This window comes from Trichoderma gamsii, assembly GCF_001481775.2.
Source record: "Trichoderma gamsii strain T6085 chromosome Unknown Scaffold_12.2, whole genome shotgun sequence".
NCBI lineage: Eukaryota > Fungi > Ascomycota > Sordariomycetes > Hypocreales > Hypocreaceae > Trichoderma > Trichoderma gamsii.
In genome coordinates this window covers 807,935-823,355 of record NW_020171349.1, presented here as the reverse complement: position 1 = coordinate 823,355, position 15,421 = coordinate 807,935, and the positions used below count along the sequence as shown (strand labels likewise).

The following is a 15,421-nucleotide window of genomic DNA, read 5'->3' as shown; positions in this document are numbered from 1 at the left end:
CTTCATCCCTGGGCGGCACGCGGGCCATCATCCAGTATCATCTCATTGCATCTCAACAGTGAGTGCTCCCACTCGGGCAAGATTACATGTACACGTCCATGTCAAAACCCGTCATGGACGTTGGTTGCAAAGCACGGATTGGGGAGTTGGTTCGACATCGCAGCCCCCACGTGGCGCGTACCTTTTCCCCTTGGCCCTTTGGAGAAGAAAAAAAAGGATGGATGCCGTATTGGGTCCGCATCCATCCATTGGGGCCTTCCCCCCCGACCCCTGTTCTTGTTTGGCTGTGTAGCCACCATGGCCGTGATAATCACTTGTGCATCATCAGCATCATTAGAGTTACATGATGCGCCCTTCTCCACGCATGCGAGCACTTGAGTGTGACATGGCAGCAGCAGGTCCCAAGTCCCACGGCCCAGGAAACCCAAAAGCCCTTGCACAGGCTAATCCTGAAGAATGCTCAGACGCACACGAGGCAGAGGCAGCCACCCGAACCGGCAACATACCTACTTGCTTCGTAATGCCACTACTGCTGCTAGTACTCGCAGAAGGAACAGTAGCATCAAGACGGATACACGTATTGCAGCAGCTAAAGACACTTGGCAGCCATGTACATGTAAGCTAGCACTTGGCTGTAGATGCTGCACTTTACTATATGCAAACACGGCACGGCACGGCTTCGAATACAAGCCCATCCCACTAAACGCATGTATCTTTTACTCTGACCGGGTTTCCTTTGTATGTACCCCCAGAACCAGCAACTGATTCATCATTTCCCACTGGATGGATGAGAGTCCGCGGGCCCGGAAGCGAATCCCTACATGGTGTGCTGTGCCTGGTAAATCCTCCCAAGCTCATCCTCATCTATCTCGTGCAGTCATTCCATCATCGCATGCCGTCGGTTCGGGTCTCTCCAATTTCAAAAATAACAAGAAAAACACACTAACACCACAGCCAAGCACAAAACAAGACACCAAAAAAAAAAAAAAAAGCCCCGTCGTCCCAACTAAAACTAAGCCTCCGCTGCCAAGGGGAGGGGAGGGGGCCGCTTGCTGATCATCCGGCGGCGCCTAGGCGCAGACAAGAAAGAAAGAAGCAAACAAGTCTAGAGGGAAGAGCCTCGCTTACAGCTTGAGCGAGTGGAAGACAAGACCGGAGGGAGCACGGCCCCAGTCCCTCGTTGCCGCCGCCCAGAGAGGAAGATGGGATCAGGGCCAAGCTTTTCCGGATAGCCAGTAGCATCGCTGAAGAATCGAAGACGAACGAAAAGCCACAGCAACACACCCAGCAAATGAGCCCCATGGGCACACCCCTTCCCCAATCGTAAGCGCCGCGTGAACGCTCTTAGCAGTTGGCAGTGAAGAGACCCCTGGAAATAACAGACAGAGAGAGAGAGAGTCTGAGAGACGAGACTCTCGGCTGCTCTGGCACCAAAATGGGATAAAAATAGCGGTCCAATGGCAGCGCCGCCTGGCGAGCCGCGCGGAGGGGGCGGTACTTGATTTGCTGGCCTCGCTTGCGGTGCTGACATGTACCTTGGCTCTGCGTGATGCGTTTCTTACATCTCATCTTTTTTGGATCCGGGTCATTTGCGACTCTGCCTCTCTTTCTTTCCTCTCATGACCGGGGACAAGCTTTTTTGACGTCTTGTCTATCTATCCGAGTCTTTTCATTTGCTCTTCTGTTTCACAAAAGCTATATCGGTTATACAGCCATGCACCAGTTTAGTAATTCGCTTCGCCTCAAGCCTCGCGAGGCCGTCAGCACTTGAGCGGCGCGGAACCCGGGAACAACGAGGGTGGCCATGAACGTTTGTTCTAGACGCAGATTGTGTATACTATTTGATTTGCATTCGGAAAGAAACACGCGCGCAAGCGCACTGCCCATCTCACTACTAAGGTAGGCGATATTTCATTTTTTTTTTTTTTCTTCTTTCGTGTGTTCTCTGGTGGCAGCGCGGATTGCCTCTCATTCTGGAACCCTGGAGAACTTACGACTAGTATTTCAAATTAGAGGAACCGCGTATTAGTAAAAGGTTGAAGCCGAGCGGAAAACGAGAGCCGGGCTACGCTACGAGAGCCGGGCCTCCGTATAGGTAAGCAAGGAGAAATTATCAGTCCGTAAGGTTGAGTTTCCCAACTTGATATTGAGTCTGATACCTAATACCTGATACCTGACGTCCTGCTCGACCCCACGATGATTGCTTGCTTACATGTACAAGTTAGGTACCCTGGCGAAAAGGCCAGCCGAGCACCACTTCGTGCCACTTGGCATCGAAATTCGCCTAAGAAATGCCAGGCTGATACCTAGCTGTGAATGCCTGGATTGGCTTCTCCATATTCTACAGTGTCCATCAATGTTCCCCGTTCCCCTGGGTATAAGTGCTTCTACCCTGGGATTTTCCGGGGCGGTAATTTACAGAGACTTGCCCTATCTATGGAGCCGCGACCGTCAATCTCGTTGAGCTTGGATTTGAGTCGCCCGAGAAGTAAGAAGAAACCCGGGATGTTCAAGCATCCATCGTCCCAGTTGCTATTTTCAATTGTTTTCCTAACTCGGTAGATGTACGATGGAAAATGCTCTTGACTCTTGGCTCGTGCTCGCTTCTTGTGTCTTACATGAAAGATACAGCTAGGAACTTGATACCAATACTCCGCAATAGTGCGCTTGCATGTACTAGGTACTAAAAGACGACGCAGTTTCACGCCGACCAGCTTTTCGCCTGCATGCTCAGGTAAGAATTGGCATGCAGGGCCCTCTCTCACGCCTTGCTTGAACTGGTGGAGACGCAGGATGACTGTAAATGCGCGGTAGCGGATTCAAGAAGCATCTCGTCTGATGTTTGTCATCTCTCGTCTCCATCATGACGGCTTGTGTTTTCGACGAATCAGCTCTTTTCAGCAGCGCAAAAAAGATAGAGAGGATGCACCAAGACAACGTTGAACCCAGCCGGTGCCTGGGAAGGAACTCGAACGATGCAACATGTCTCCCATCCTTCAAGTGGGCAATGACGTATCAGCGTCGTCCCCCGTCCTCTTTGACAAATACAACTCTACATAACATACGTAAACCTAGTTCTTCATATATACATTCTACGCTCACACCTCGCCACGCAACAAAGACAGATGGGATCGTCCATCACTAAGTGGCACCTTGTTCAGCGGCGCTGGTTCGCGGTGGCAGCTCCGAGTTCCTGGACTAGACAAGCACCTCGTACGCAAGTTATGGGGCCACGCTGCCTTAAGTCAAAACGTCGGGTTCGGAGTAGCGAGGGAGAAGGATCGCCGTGATGCAAGTGCGTGTATAGCGTCACATTTCCGAAAGACTCGAAATACAGTACCCCAGTAAAAAGAAGAAGAAAAAACAGCTTATCATACAAGTATGTGTGTAAGGTATTGCGGCCCCCGTCTCCTCGCCAAGAGTGGGAACTACGAGTTTCGGGTTTTGACAGATGCGGGTAGAGCAAGTATATTGGTACTGTTTCATTCAGTGTGCTTTGCCGTTTACCAAGGAGAAAGACAATGCTAAGAGAAAAGAAGCCAGAAGCCGAGCATGTAGGACCACTTTACCGTTGCATCGCAAAAGTGACCGTAGCATGCATTGCCGTGTGTCACGTATCTGTCGTATCAGCGAATCCCACCCCGAAAGGGAAGGACCCGCCAATATTGGGAAAAGAGAGAAAAGAAAAGAAAAAAGCAAAAGCAGCGAGCGTAACGCCGTATAGGCAGCCTTGCCATGCCTTGCCATCCATCTTATCACCGCCTTTTGGACAGGCCCCCCCCCCCCCAGATCTGGGTTCGCATGGCGGTGCTCCGTGCAGAAAGGACTAGTCATGCATGGCATTCAAGGCTTGGGAAGCGAGCTTTTCGGGCTTTTTGGGGCCATGTCAGCCCCTTCTAGAAGATCAGATGGAACATGGGAAAGGCCAGAGGGCATCTAGTCAGCGCCGCATGCAGCCTTACTGTGATGGTCCCTTCTTTCTGCGCCCGGCAGCACAGCCCTATAGGATCTGGGATTGGCGGTCGCACACATAATACTGTACATGGCAACATGATTCATCATGCATATACGTGTGCAGTGCAGTGCAGTGCTTCACTCTCGCCTTTCGACTCATCCGAGGCTACACAACCCGTTCAATCTATCTGCGAATGCATCCCTTTCCAGCTCGCCGGGCAGAAGGATTATTATGGTACGAGTCTTGTTACTAGTTGAACCCCCCCCCTTTATACCGGAATCGCTCCCGCACAGTACATGTGTCTAGTAACTGTAACCAACAGCGTCACTTATACGACTAGAAATCATGCAGCTTACCCTGAAACTCCCAGATCCAGATGGGCGAAACGCGGCAAGAGGATCATACAGACGGGAGGTAGGATTAAAAATCGAAAGATGGCACCATGGCGCAGCAGCACTTGAAAAAAAAACTGCCGCTGTTGCTATCCGCAACGCCGAATCTTGGGAAACGCCAAGCGAGGTGATACAGCAACAAAGCTTCAACTCCGCCAGCATCATGACATTCTTGCAGGGTAGTTATTCCGAATCTCTCTCCAGCCTTCTTGATTGCGCCTGGGGCGCTGTTAGCCCAGGACTCACTTATACAAGTACAAGGCGAGCAGGCCGCTTGCTTTCCCCATCCCACATGGCCGCCGTTGTCTCGGAATGCACTTTAGGGCTCCATCTTCCCTGGAGGGCTCTTGGGGCCATGGCCCCGGGCTGCTCTGTGCTTTTGTTTGACACTTTGATATACCTGTACATGCTTCGGTAGTTACTTGTAGTTGCTCTTATACTACACCCATGAAAGGCGCACGGCACATAATCAGAACTGACCCGGATAGTACGGAATGGCAATCCTATTCTTGGAGTTGTTACAAGTAACGTGAATGTACTCCCAACATGCCGATCCTGGAGGGCCGGGGCAGCGAAGCCGGCGTTCCGGGCGTCGCCGGCGCTTCCAAGTCCGGCGCCGTGGCTTTTCACTTTTCACTTTGGGCGCACGGGCCGATCCGTCAGTACCGCCCAGCCGGATATTCTTGCATAGAGACAACGTCTACAACATAGAGTGGTAACTGACTTATACGGATATGTATCATAACCCTAACCCACGGCCTCTTCGTGCGTTTCATCTATTGTTCATTATAAGAGTGAACAACTTGGTCCTTTCATCAATCTGTTGTCACCACCAGTTTTCTGCCTTAACCCCCACCGATCGTATTGACATGCACACGGTGATTTGGGGGCAACTTCCCTTTTCGAGAATTCCTCAGCGTCCCATGATACCCTCACCTTTCCATTCGGGCATCCAACACGCTCAAATACTACACATGCCACGCCCAAAAGCCATTCTGCTGGATAGTAGGTAGTATTCTGTTTAATATAGCGCCAGCACTGCCTTTTAGCCCCAACCCAAGTATGCCTTGGACGTGCCCACGGTGTGGCAGGCCCTGTAAGTCGAGAGGCCTTGCAAGTGGGCTCTTCGCCTTTTATCCAAACGAGCACAGGCATCTTTCTGGCCTGATCACAGCCAGGGGTTCATCACAAGTGCTTGCATTGCCCCTCGACCCCTGTTCCCGGTCATCCATGGGCTGGGAATTGCGATTAATCTCAGCAGTCGTGATGCTACTACTGCTTGCAAGGGGAAATATAAGCCTAAACCCTGACATGTCTCAACCCTGCTGCATGACAGGCCACCGGATTCAGCAAAGCGTGAGAAGCCGATAGCCATGGCCAGCGTCGCAGCGCATTCGGCTCCCACGTGGGAAAGAGGCTCGTTTTGTCGAGTAGAAAGCTCCAGTTTCCGTGCTTCGGCTTCTCAGGTTGAGTGATTTCTTCACTATCCTCGGGAAGAAAACGTAAGTCGAATGCCTCCTTGGGACGCTTCACCTCGGACTGAGCGTCTCTCTCTCTCTCACACCTTCAGTCACAGAAGTCTGTTAACTGCTACTCTGCTGCCTCATGGACTGACACCACTGACAGGGGCAGACAAGAACAACGCTTGATAGCGTATTCGTGCGACTTCTAAATGCCCTCTAGGCCTGGCCCTGTCCATCAAATCTGCTGATGGCCCTGCAATATTGGAAAATCAGCGCATGGGTACAGCACGGAAAAAAGTGAAAAGGCAAGAGACGAGCAAGGGACAGGGCCTGGAGCTCTGTGGCCTTGAATTGATCCGACTCGCCCGCGCAATTATGATCGCTTCATCACGTAAGCGCGAGATCTCGCGCTTACGGGGCTTCAGATGAGCCCGATGTTTGTGCTGGGTTGCTGCATCAGGAGAGCCGAAGCTCAAATGTTGATGGAGAGCGATATTTGGTCCAGTCGAACGCCTCTTTGCCGACACGCGGGGTGGCGAAGGATGATGGGATTGCCCCCTTACAGAGCCCATGTGTCTGTCGATGGGCAATGCGTCAACGGGAGTGACATTCCCACCACAAACGATTGATAAGTCTATTTCTCCATCTGGCATGTAGGTACATGCGAGCATGCACACCAGCTGCAAAAGCAACCACTCATCACCTCATTTGGAATCGCCACGGCCCAAGTGGTATTTCGCTCTTCTCATGAGACACGGGAAGGTCAGCTCGCAAATACTACCATCATAGGCTCACAGCAGAGAGGACCGGTAATCTGGGAATTGGAACGGAGCTGTTCCACCAAAGAACCCGCTTGCCATGACTCGTGCCTTATCGTCTGCTTCTCTCGGGAAACGTGGCATTGATGAAACGACAGAGATGTGGAATCTGGCATATACTGGAATAGGAAGATGAAGATTCTCTATCCACCTTGATACCCATCAAGCCAGTATCGTGGAGATTGTTGCATGGAACTGGATTTCCTCCGGCGAAGCAGGACATCTTCTGGTCCCGTGCTCGGCAACTCCTACCTTCTCAGCGCCGTGCAACCTAGAGACAACCACCTCCGACTCGGAGTCAGCTCTCCGAATATCTGCGTTGTGATTGTTCCTGTCTGTGCTTCTCTCTTGCATTTACCGAATGCTAGGACCAAGAGGTCCGTGTGATCCCCCCTTGTACGGAGGTAGCGGCAGGGTCCTCCAAGAGGCCGGGGTATCGGCATGTAAGACGCGTCTTTTTTTGTTCTTTGGCCCTCTTTCTCTTCTCATTCTCGACGAAAGCCTCCGTCGTGCAGTACAATTTCCAACAGAGCCACCGTGGGAGGAGAAATTGACAGAAGATCCTCGAATTGCATCTTGGGATGATTAAGGGATGTAGTGGACCTGTGATCCTCCTTCACCGTAGCGTTTCAGCGTCTTGGCATGCTGGGAAGTAGGTAATACCTAGTACTAGTGGTGTAATGCCCTGCTTGTCGACAATCTGTAAAAACCTCCTCATTTATGCTAGCACTGATCATTTGCCGTGCCGTCCCTGTATGGGACGATTGTCTGCCAATAATTGCGAATCACGTCCTGAGAGGCGCTACCGGAAAGATTCCAGCTGTGGAGAGAAGCACTAGTATCTGACTTTATTTGCTGCTCTGGGATAAGTGCCGCGAGCAGGGTCAAGGGGGGGAGGGGGTACATTAGAAAGAGAGTCGAACTGGGAAATGGTATACAGTCGTTCGTTTGTGAAACGCCCTTGCAAGTGTAAGAAAACGGGGTCCTCTTTTTGGGTTATCCTGGAAGATGATCTTTGCCGACGTCTGAGGAGAAACTGATGAGTACGAAAATAGAAATAAAACAGATCAGACAGACAGACTAGACAGGATAAGCCATCGTACCATGGGGGGGCTGGAAGAATAAAAGCTGGTCCTGAAATTACTTACACCTCGGTGGGCGCTTGTGTGAGCCGTGGACAAGCTTTAAACAAAGTGCCTGGCTACTGTGCCGTTCCTAGCTCGTATTGGAATGGACTGATATGACATCTCGTATTCTTCAATGATCGCCGCCTTGCCAAAGTCGGGCTTAGACGGCATTTGCTAGTATATACAAAAGGCTCGATTGCATGCTGTATAATCGATGACGATGACGAGAAGAGTTAGCCCGCCACCCTTAAAAAAATATATATAGCCCTTCCAAGTATTTTTGCACTGCCCAGGCCGGGGTTCCAATTTTAAAAATCCCTAGGCCGAGCTGGGGCGGAATCCTTCCACAGATGTGAGATGGCCACTATGTCCTTTGGAAGGATGAAGGATCGAAATAGGAATAATGAAAGGGTCAAAGTAGAAGCGGTTAGCATGTGTGATTGACAATAGAGAAGAAGTCTTGCTTGCGAATGTAATAGGCGAAGAGTATAACTGTACTAAGTGGGACGTGTTAGTGTATACGGCAATTGTGCTGGGATGATCGATCGTTGCACGCACGCGGCCGTCGGAAAGCGCCAGACGAGATGGACAAAATCGAGCTAGTAGTTAGATTGGGCGCAATCAATAAGAGAGTCATTTGATTTCATGGCAGTTAGCTCGTAGACAGTGCGTTAGCCGCGGTGGTGTTAGCCGCACTCGTCTCCTTCTGTCACTCAGAACAAGGCACAACTGGCGGTTTACCCCTAGACGACCATGTCGCTTTTTCAGTACATCTACATCGTGTATCAACTGATTTAGATAGGTTGCTTACATCTTACTTATACAGAAATGCGTTGGCAAACGGAAAAGCCCTTCGGATCTTGGCTCAAGAGGCGGTAAGCAAGAAATTGGGCATCTATGCATGCCAGCAATAAGCCAATGAGCCCCATCGAAAGGGCGTCACTGCCATGTAATTTATGGTCAGATAGTTGGGCTAGATAGAAACTTGATACTAGCATACCAATCTTTCCGACTCTCCCAAAAATGAAGTTGATCAGCCGACTAAGTGTTGAGTTTACTCACGATATCAAGCATGAGTACGCCAGGGGGGCATCGTGTAACCACCGTGAAGATCAACAGCCAAAGCTCAAAAGTGAGCTAGACAAGGTCAATTTTCAGCTTAGGAACACGATCGTTAGGCTTCAATTTGACTTTGGCGGTGAGTCCTGTTCTCCTTGTGTCTATCCGAAGCGAAACGGATGGCTGTTATTGACGTTGATATTGTAGGACAAGTAAACTACGGCACGGGCTTCTTCATTAACCTACCTTCTACCAAGTATGATGTTATCCTGACGGCAGGCCACAATCTCATTAGCGAGGAGAAAGTCAAGGCTCGGAATCTGACAGTTATCTACCATGGCAACCATAAGGAGAAGGTGACTGAATTCAAGATCTGTCCCCAGTATGAGGAGTCTCTTGGAACGAACCCCAGGCTACCCACCCACGTCAATTATGATTACGGTGTCATTCTATTACCAAAAGACGAGGGCCAGGCAGATAAGAGGTTGGGCCTAGGATTGGATCTTAGCCTCAATATTGACCCCTCTTTACAGGGCTTGAGGGATGCATTCGTCAGCGGTTATGGAGATGGGGTTGGCAGTATGACTCTTCGAACGTGCTTCAGTCCCCTCAAAGGATTGGGAAACAAAATTGAATACTACCTGGAGTCGAAAGAACAGGGCATGAGTGGATCACCTATATGGGTGACACACGATGGTCAGATGACTGTTATTGGAATTCAGTGAGTGGGCAACAATATGCGACTGCATAGAAATGTTAGGCACTAACAGCATTCTCTTCCCCCCCCTCAGTAATACGACTCCCGAAAAGAAAGGTGCGAGAGGCATAGGAACAAGGATCACGGAAGAAGTGTTTCGTACGCTGTGCCTCTGGACACAATCTGGTTTCTTCGATAGACGATTTTGCGCTCCCGGCGGGAAAACCAAATCACACAACACATATCTGTCTTTTTCTCAGAATGAAGACTCTGCCAGTGTTTTTCTGGGATCTTCTTCTGCGGCCGCCGATAGGAATAACTTGACGTTCGATATTGTACCAGCATACATCTTCCCCAAATGGGCAAACAGATCTCCCCTTTACGCATTCAAGTTCCGCAAGCCACCTTCTTGTAGTGACAGGAAGAAATGTTGGGTTGAGTGGCAACCAGCAACTCAACAAGCTGTACTGGTTGAAACTCTGAAGGATATACACTTCGTCAGGCTCATCCAGCGGCCAAGATTTAAAGCAGCGAGATATTTTCTTCTCCTTCCAGACATACCCAAAGATGGGGGAGACGGCCAAGAGCTGAGACTATATGACGATGACCGAGACCAAAGCGATATTGACGTTGGAAAGACAGAATTTGGGGGAGTGTCCTTTGGAGAATTCAAAGAGCGTGGTATTGTTGGAGTAAGTTCAATTATCAGGCTACCCCGCCAGATTGCAAAACTAACGCTACTATCAGAGTCGAACATTCATGATTGAATAAGCACACTATAGTCGCTCTGTTGACGTATAATCAGTTAACTCATGTTGAGCTGGGCGGACTTTTGCTATAAGCTTCAACGTTCACTCTCTTTGTAGTATCTCTTTTGTCATAAACCCGATAAGTCGAGATCCTATCCTTGATAATTATATTATTCTCTTTTGTCTCCAATACAAGCTCATAAGCCAAAAAGCTTTGATGCCTTAGCTGTGAACTTAGCCTATCTCTATCGTAGTGTGTAACACAAATAAAACTATATGGTTGGCTGAGCGTGCGTCCTATGAAAGAATGATTAAGAAAATTAGCAGCTTAGAAAGGGAACTATAACCACTTATGAATAATCAAAAGAAAGTCTGTTAAGTGTTTTGAAAAGGTAAAATTCATTGAATTAAATAAAAAGTCTACTATGATAGACAGCTGGTTATGATTCAATTAAAGAAATAATTGCGCATGAGTAGTTTTAGAATAAGTGGCATAAACGTATTGAAAGAGATATGCAACAAAAGAAACTGTAGTCAAAGAATGTCTGAGCGCAACGCTTGCCCGAATCCCACAAAAGCTTGACCCATAAGAACTGTCTCCTGTTTAGATCCGACCATGTCACAAATTCAAGTTGTTGATATCTTCACCCATTATTGGCTCCAAGAGTGTGCGCAGTAGCTATGCTTTCGTTAGCCCAAGTCGTAATGTAAATAGGAAAACATTGCAAAGACAATGCATACCCAACGTTCAAGCATCAGTTCATTATGCCTGAAGGTTTCAAATTGATCATCAAGGCGCTCTTTGATTTAGAAACGATACATTAGTTTTACCGACTCACTTGTATTATGGATAGTGCAACTTACGCGCCGTGCAATAGAGCACTTCTTTAAGTTCCTTATCGTCTTTGAGTTCTTTGAGGAATTTATCAGCTCTGGAGGAGTTGCCAATTTGGCTGATTTGGAATCGAATAGCTGGAAACTGTGTTAGTACTCAATTGAATCGCTTTTCGTATGTTAGGACCAAATGTATACTTGAGGGTGGATAGCCGTTTTCTCGAAGGAATCGAGTGCATTTTAGGATCTCCTTCTTGAGTTTTCCCGCGGGTTCGTCGCTGGGGCATCCATCTGTAATACAAGAAACAAGAATAGGTCGCTCAAGTCTCTTATTTTTCTTTATAACGTCGTATACCAAGGGCTTTAGAATTTTTTCTTTCAGATTGGTGCCGATCGGCGTATGACCACTTGGAGTCACCGAATTCATAACAGCCTCGACTTGTTGCTGGCTTAGTTTATTGTCATGTATATCGCGGTTAAAATTGATGAATTGTACGCTAGATCCATGGCCCGGCGGTACCACGTAAGTAGAAACTCGAGTGACTCGACGAACCATTTCTATCTGGTCGTCAACCCGGGTGCGTGCCTCTCGAGATTTCACTCGGCTGCTAGCTTTCATAGAAGTGCTATCGTCTAAGCATATTAAGATATAATTAGCATATTTAGACGACTCTCCGTGAATAAATAAAGAATAAATCGTTCAAAATGGTAAACCAACTTACCGCAGTAGAGCACTGGCTGATAGAGGCTAAGTCTTGTAATGCCTTGAATATCCACATCTCGAATAAGTAGATTGTCTTTATTGTTTTTGAAGTCAAATGCGTTGCCAGCCATAGTAGGTATATAGTCAGGGTTTTCTGAGAAGAACGGGCTAAGACCGTTTTTCTTGATGTGATCATTCAAGTCTTTTTCAATATCTTGCGGTGTGTTGAACCTTGACTCCGTCGAGATGGGCATATCGGTTGTAGCAGAACCTTTTCCCTTATCAATAGTTGGTATCTCGGTGCGGTTAGACTCATTGAGATCAGAGCTTTCGGGACCAGTTTTTTCAGTAATAGCCTCTTGACTATCCCCTTCTGTGACATATGGTCTCATTGCAGGTGGGCTTTCAATAGATTCCGTAGTAGATGTGCTTGTAGTAGGCACTTTCGCTTTGTGTGATGCGGACTCTGACCCGAGTTCTTTCCCTTCGACGTTCTTAGGCTCTTGCCCCTTGGCTTCTTCGGTTTTAGTTACCTTGGCTTCATATTCTTCTGGTTGAATGTCGTTTATGCGAGCATCATCAGTCCGAGGATTCTGGATTTGAGGCTCTTCGGATTGAACATTTTTTGCTTGAGATTTGCCGGGCTGGACTCGGTTGATCTGAACCTCTTTGTTCTGAGCCTCTTTATTTTCAACCTCTTTATTTTCAACCTCTTGGCTTTCAACTTCCTCAGTTCGAAGTTTCTCGGTTTGAGGGTTCTCGGTTTCGTATTCCTTGATTTGAAGTTCCGTGGTTTGAGGTTCCGTGGTTTGAGGTTCCGTGGTTTGAGGTTCCGTGGTTTGAGGTTCCGTGGTTTGAGGTTCCGTGGTTTGAGGTTCCGTGGTTTGAGGTTCCGTGGTTTGAGGTTCCGTGGTTTGAGGCTCTTTGACATGAGATTCCTTGCTTTGAGGCTTTTGACTTTTCTTTTCGTTTTCAAGCTCTTCTTCCTCAGACTCTTCGTCTTCAGACTCTTCATTTTCAAACTCTTCGTCTTCAAATTCTTCTGTTTGAGTTTCCTCGAGTTGACCTTCAAGGGTTTGATGCTCTTCAGCCTGTGCTTCCTTGGCCTGGCCTTTTTGGGATTGAATGTCTTCGTTTTCTCCTTCTTCAATTTCAGAAGGAGCTGTTTCGGCTGCTTCAGAATCAGTTCCCTCCGAGCCAGATTCTCCTGCTGTGCCTTCCGAATCAGCTTCTTCTGGTCGATCTTCTCTAACCAAAGCTTTATCCGCTTCGGCTTCATTCATGCCGTACTCGTCAGTGGTAGGCTTCTCAAATCCGGTCTCTTTTGGCCCAGTTTCTTCGGTTTCGGATCTGCTTGATTCCGCATAATTTGACTCAATCGCGTCTTCCTCCGCCCCGTCCATTGTGAATTCATTTGTCTCTGGCAAAGTGACTGCGATCTCGGCATTCTCGGATTCGATATTTCTCAAAGCATCCTATGGGTCTAGAATTAGCATATACTGTATATTTGAGGTCAGAGCTTTGCTCACCCCTTGAACTGTGTTCTGATTGCGCCCGCTGCCCAAGAATGTCCGCCGTATGGCATTCCAAGGCTCTGCAAGCCCAATTCTGCCAAGGAAAACAGAGCTCTGTAAAGACGTGCCGTTTGAAATCTCCATCTGTTCTGATGTCTGTGGCGAGATGATAGCTTGGGCAGGGGTGGTCTCAAGGCCCACAGTAGCTTGAGTCTTGTTGTTGTTCCCCATTGGAGTGCTGCAGTTGTCGATAAAGGGCTCTTGGAGTCCATTAAGACTCTTCATCGCGCTTGAATTACCATGCTCTTGCTGAGAAGATGAGCGCTTACCCCAAAGCCCTTTCGATATGGTAGCTGGAGCATAGTTCTTGCCCCTTCGCTTGATCATTGTGTAAAATGGGTACGGGCTCCAGAAATAGTACCTGTTACGTTCCATTTCACCAAGAGAGGGTACCAACTCTGTACCTTCTACTTTCCCTATAGCTTCCAATCTCTTGCTGCGAAACTTAATTATAGAGAGAATGTTATTGTCAGGATTTTGGTCAAGACAAAAGACCATTGGTCTAATGCGTTCAAACGGTTGTCTATCTTCGGCAACAGTCAGCTTAAAGGCTGAGCCGGGTATATCTGCCTCTGGATCGACAATCTTGGCGGCTGAGAAGAATACGTCTAATCATTGTCAGAACAGAACATGTTCAAATCGGGGCCCCAAAAGAGATGTTGTACGGACCATTCCATCTGCCTTCTCTATTCTCCAGATAGCGAACACTCCCATCAGTGCTGATATAGAACAAAAACACCGCGTAGTTGGTGTTGCAAGTGGCTAGTGGAGTTCCGTCAAGTGCAGCAACAGCTGGCAATTTGACGGCTTTCCACTTGTTTCCGTACTCATTGATGCAACCGAGATTACCGTCTGGCTTCTGGTAAAAGATAAAGACTGTGTTCTTGTCATAAGAAACTGCAAGCTGACTTCGTGGGTGGACTCGAGTATCCACGTCAGTAATCTTTTCTTCGTTCCAAGGGGCATCATCGTCTATCTCGTCTTCTTCGACTTGTTCATCGTCTCGAAGAGGATTTGTGAAGCACTTGATCGAGTCGTCCTGATGAACGGCAAAGACTTTCTGTAATAAAGGAAAGGTCAGATTAGCCTCTTTTATCCCACTTGACAGTTATGGACTCTAGATCTCGCTCACCTTATGACTGCGGTTAACAACTGGTGCTGATGTGCCTGACCTGACCCCATCGGCGATTAACTCATCATCAATAAGTTCGGATCCAGTCCACGTCTGCATGCGAACGGAGCCGTCCTTTTCGTAGGTGAAATGTGTGGTTTTACCATCCCTTGAAGGGGTTCCTCCGGCGGCCAGGAGTAGGCGACTAATGTCCTGTAGCCTGTACATGATGCAAACGATAGATATGCTGATGAGGCGCTGCTAGAAAGAATCAAATCCTTGGGACAACCTCTTCTATATATACATCTACTGGACGCTCTAGCTTGGGCACGCTTGTCATATACCAGGGTTGGTTAGCCGCCCTGCACTACAACGATACCGAAGCTTCGATCGTACCCAATCATGGGATGGGGGTGTTTGAGGCTCAAAAATGAGTGGATGCGATGACGTTAAGGTGTAATTGCACGTAGGAGGTACATACATGGAAGGGGAAAAAAATTTCGGGAGTCACGAGGCACCGTTAGGCAAATGCAGAAGAGACAATTCGAGCACAAGAGAAGGCATCATTGGGTTCACGGCATATCAAAGCAATGCGAGAATCGGGCTGAGTCGTCTCCATAGTTGTGAGCTGGCGTGCGTTTGCATCCGAAGTGTAGCATAGAACAGCAAATGAGGCATCCGATCTATCGGAACCCGTTTTGCAGCCTCTTAAACGTCCGGAATAACATCTCGAGCAGCTCGATGCTCAGCACGCATAACCCCAAAATCTCTCACCGAATGCAGTCTATGCTACGTGTCATATGCATGTAGTACCCTGTTGCGTCGCCGAGCGTGCGGCTGAGGCTGCACTGCAGGCACGTTTTACTTGGGCGCTGGGGGCCTTGCTTTGGGTTATCGAGATGCGTTACTACCTATGGAACCAAGATACAAGTAGTACCT

General features: G+C 48.4%; 3 protein-coding genes across 3 annotated transcripts; 1 reads left to right on the top strand and 2 right to left on the bottom strand.

Annotated features, from left to right (window-relative positions):
* Positions 1 to 8,073: 8,073 nt before the first annotated feature.
* Positions 8,074 to 8,392, bottom strand: TGAM01_v204440 (hypothetical protein; the record flags this gene model as incomplete). Its single annotated transcript, XM_024549423.1, has 2 exons — positions 8,074 to 8,252; positions 8,314 to 8,392. The coding sequence occupies 2 exons, from the start codon at positions 8,390 to 8,392 to the stop codon at positions 8,074 to 8,076; spliced, it is 258 nt and encodes an 85-aa protein (XP_024405887.1).
* Positions 8,393 to 8,778: 386 nt separating this feature from the next.
* On the top strand, positions 8,779 to 10,282 carry TGAM01_v204439 (hypothetical protein; the record flags this gene model as incomplete). The annotated part of the gene is made up of 4 exons (XM_024549422.1): positions 8,779 to 8,953; positions 9,022 to 9,535; positions 9,606 to 10,203; positions 10,259 to 10,282. 4 exons carry the CDS (start codon positions 8,779 to 8,781, stop codon positions 10,280 to 10,282), a joined length of 1,311 nt encoding a protein of 436 aa, XP_024405886.1.
* A 597-nt stretch (positions 10,283 to 10,879) lies between these two features.
* TGAM01_v204438 (hypothetical protein) lies at positions 10,880 to 14,710 on the bottom strand (the record flags this gene model as incomplete). The annotated part of the gene is made up of 8 exons (XM_024549421.1): positions 10,880 to 10,939; positions 11,002 to 11,060; positions 11,125 to 11,232; positions 11,293 to 11,727; positions 11,817 to 13,272; positions 13,327 to 13,979; positions 14,041 to 14,431; positions 14,504 to 14,710. The coding sequence occupies 8 exons, from the start codon at positions 14,708 to 14,710 to the stop codon at positions 10,880 to 10,882; spliced, it is 3,369 nt and encodes a 1,122-aa protein (XP_024405885.1).
* Between the last annotated feature and the right edge of the window lie 711 nt (positions 14,711 to 15,421).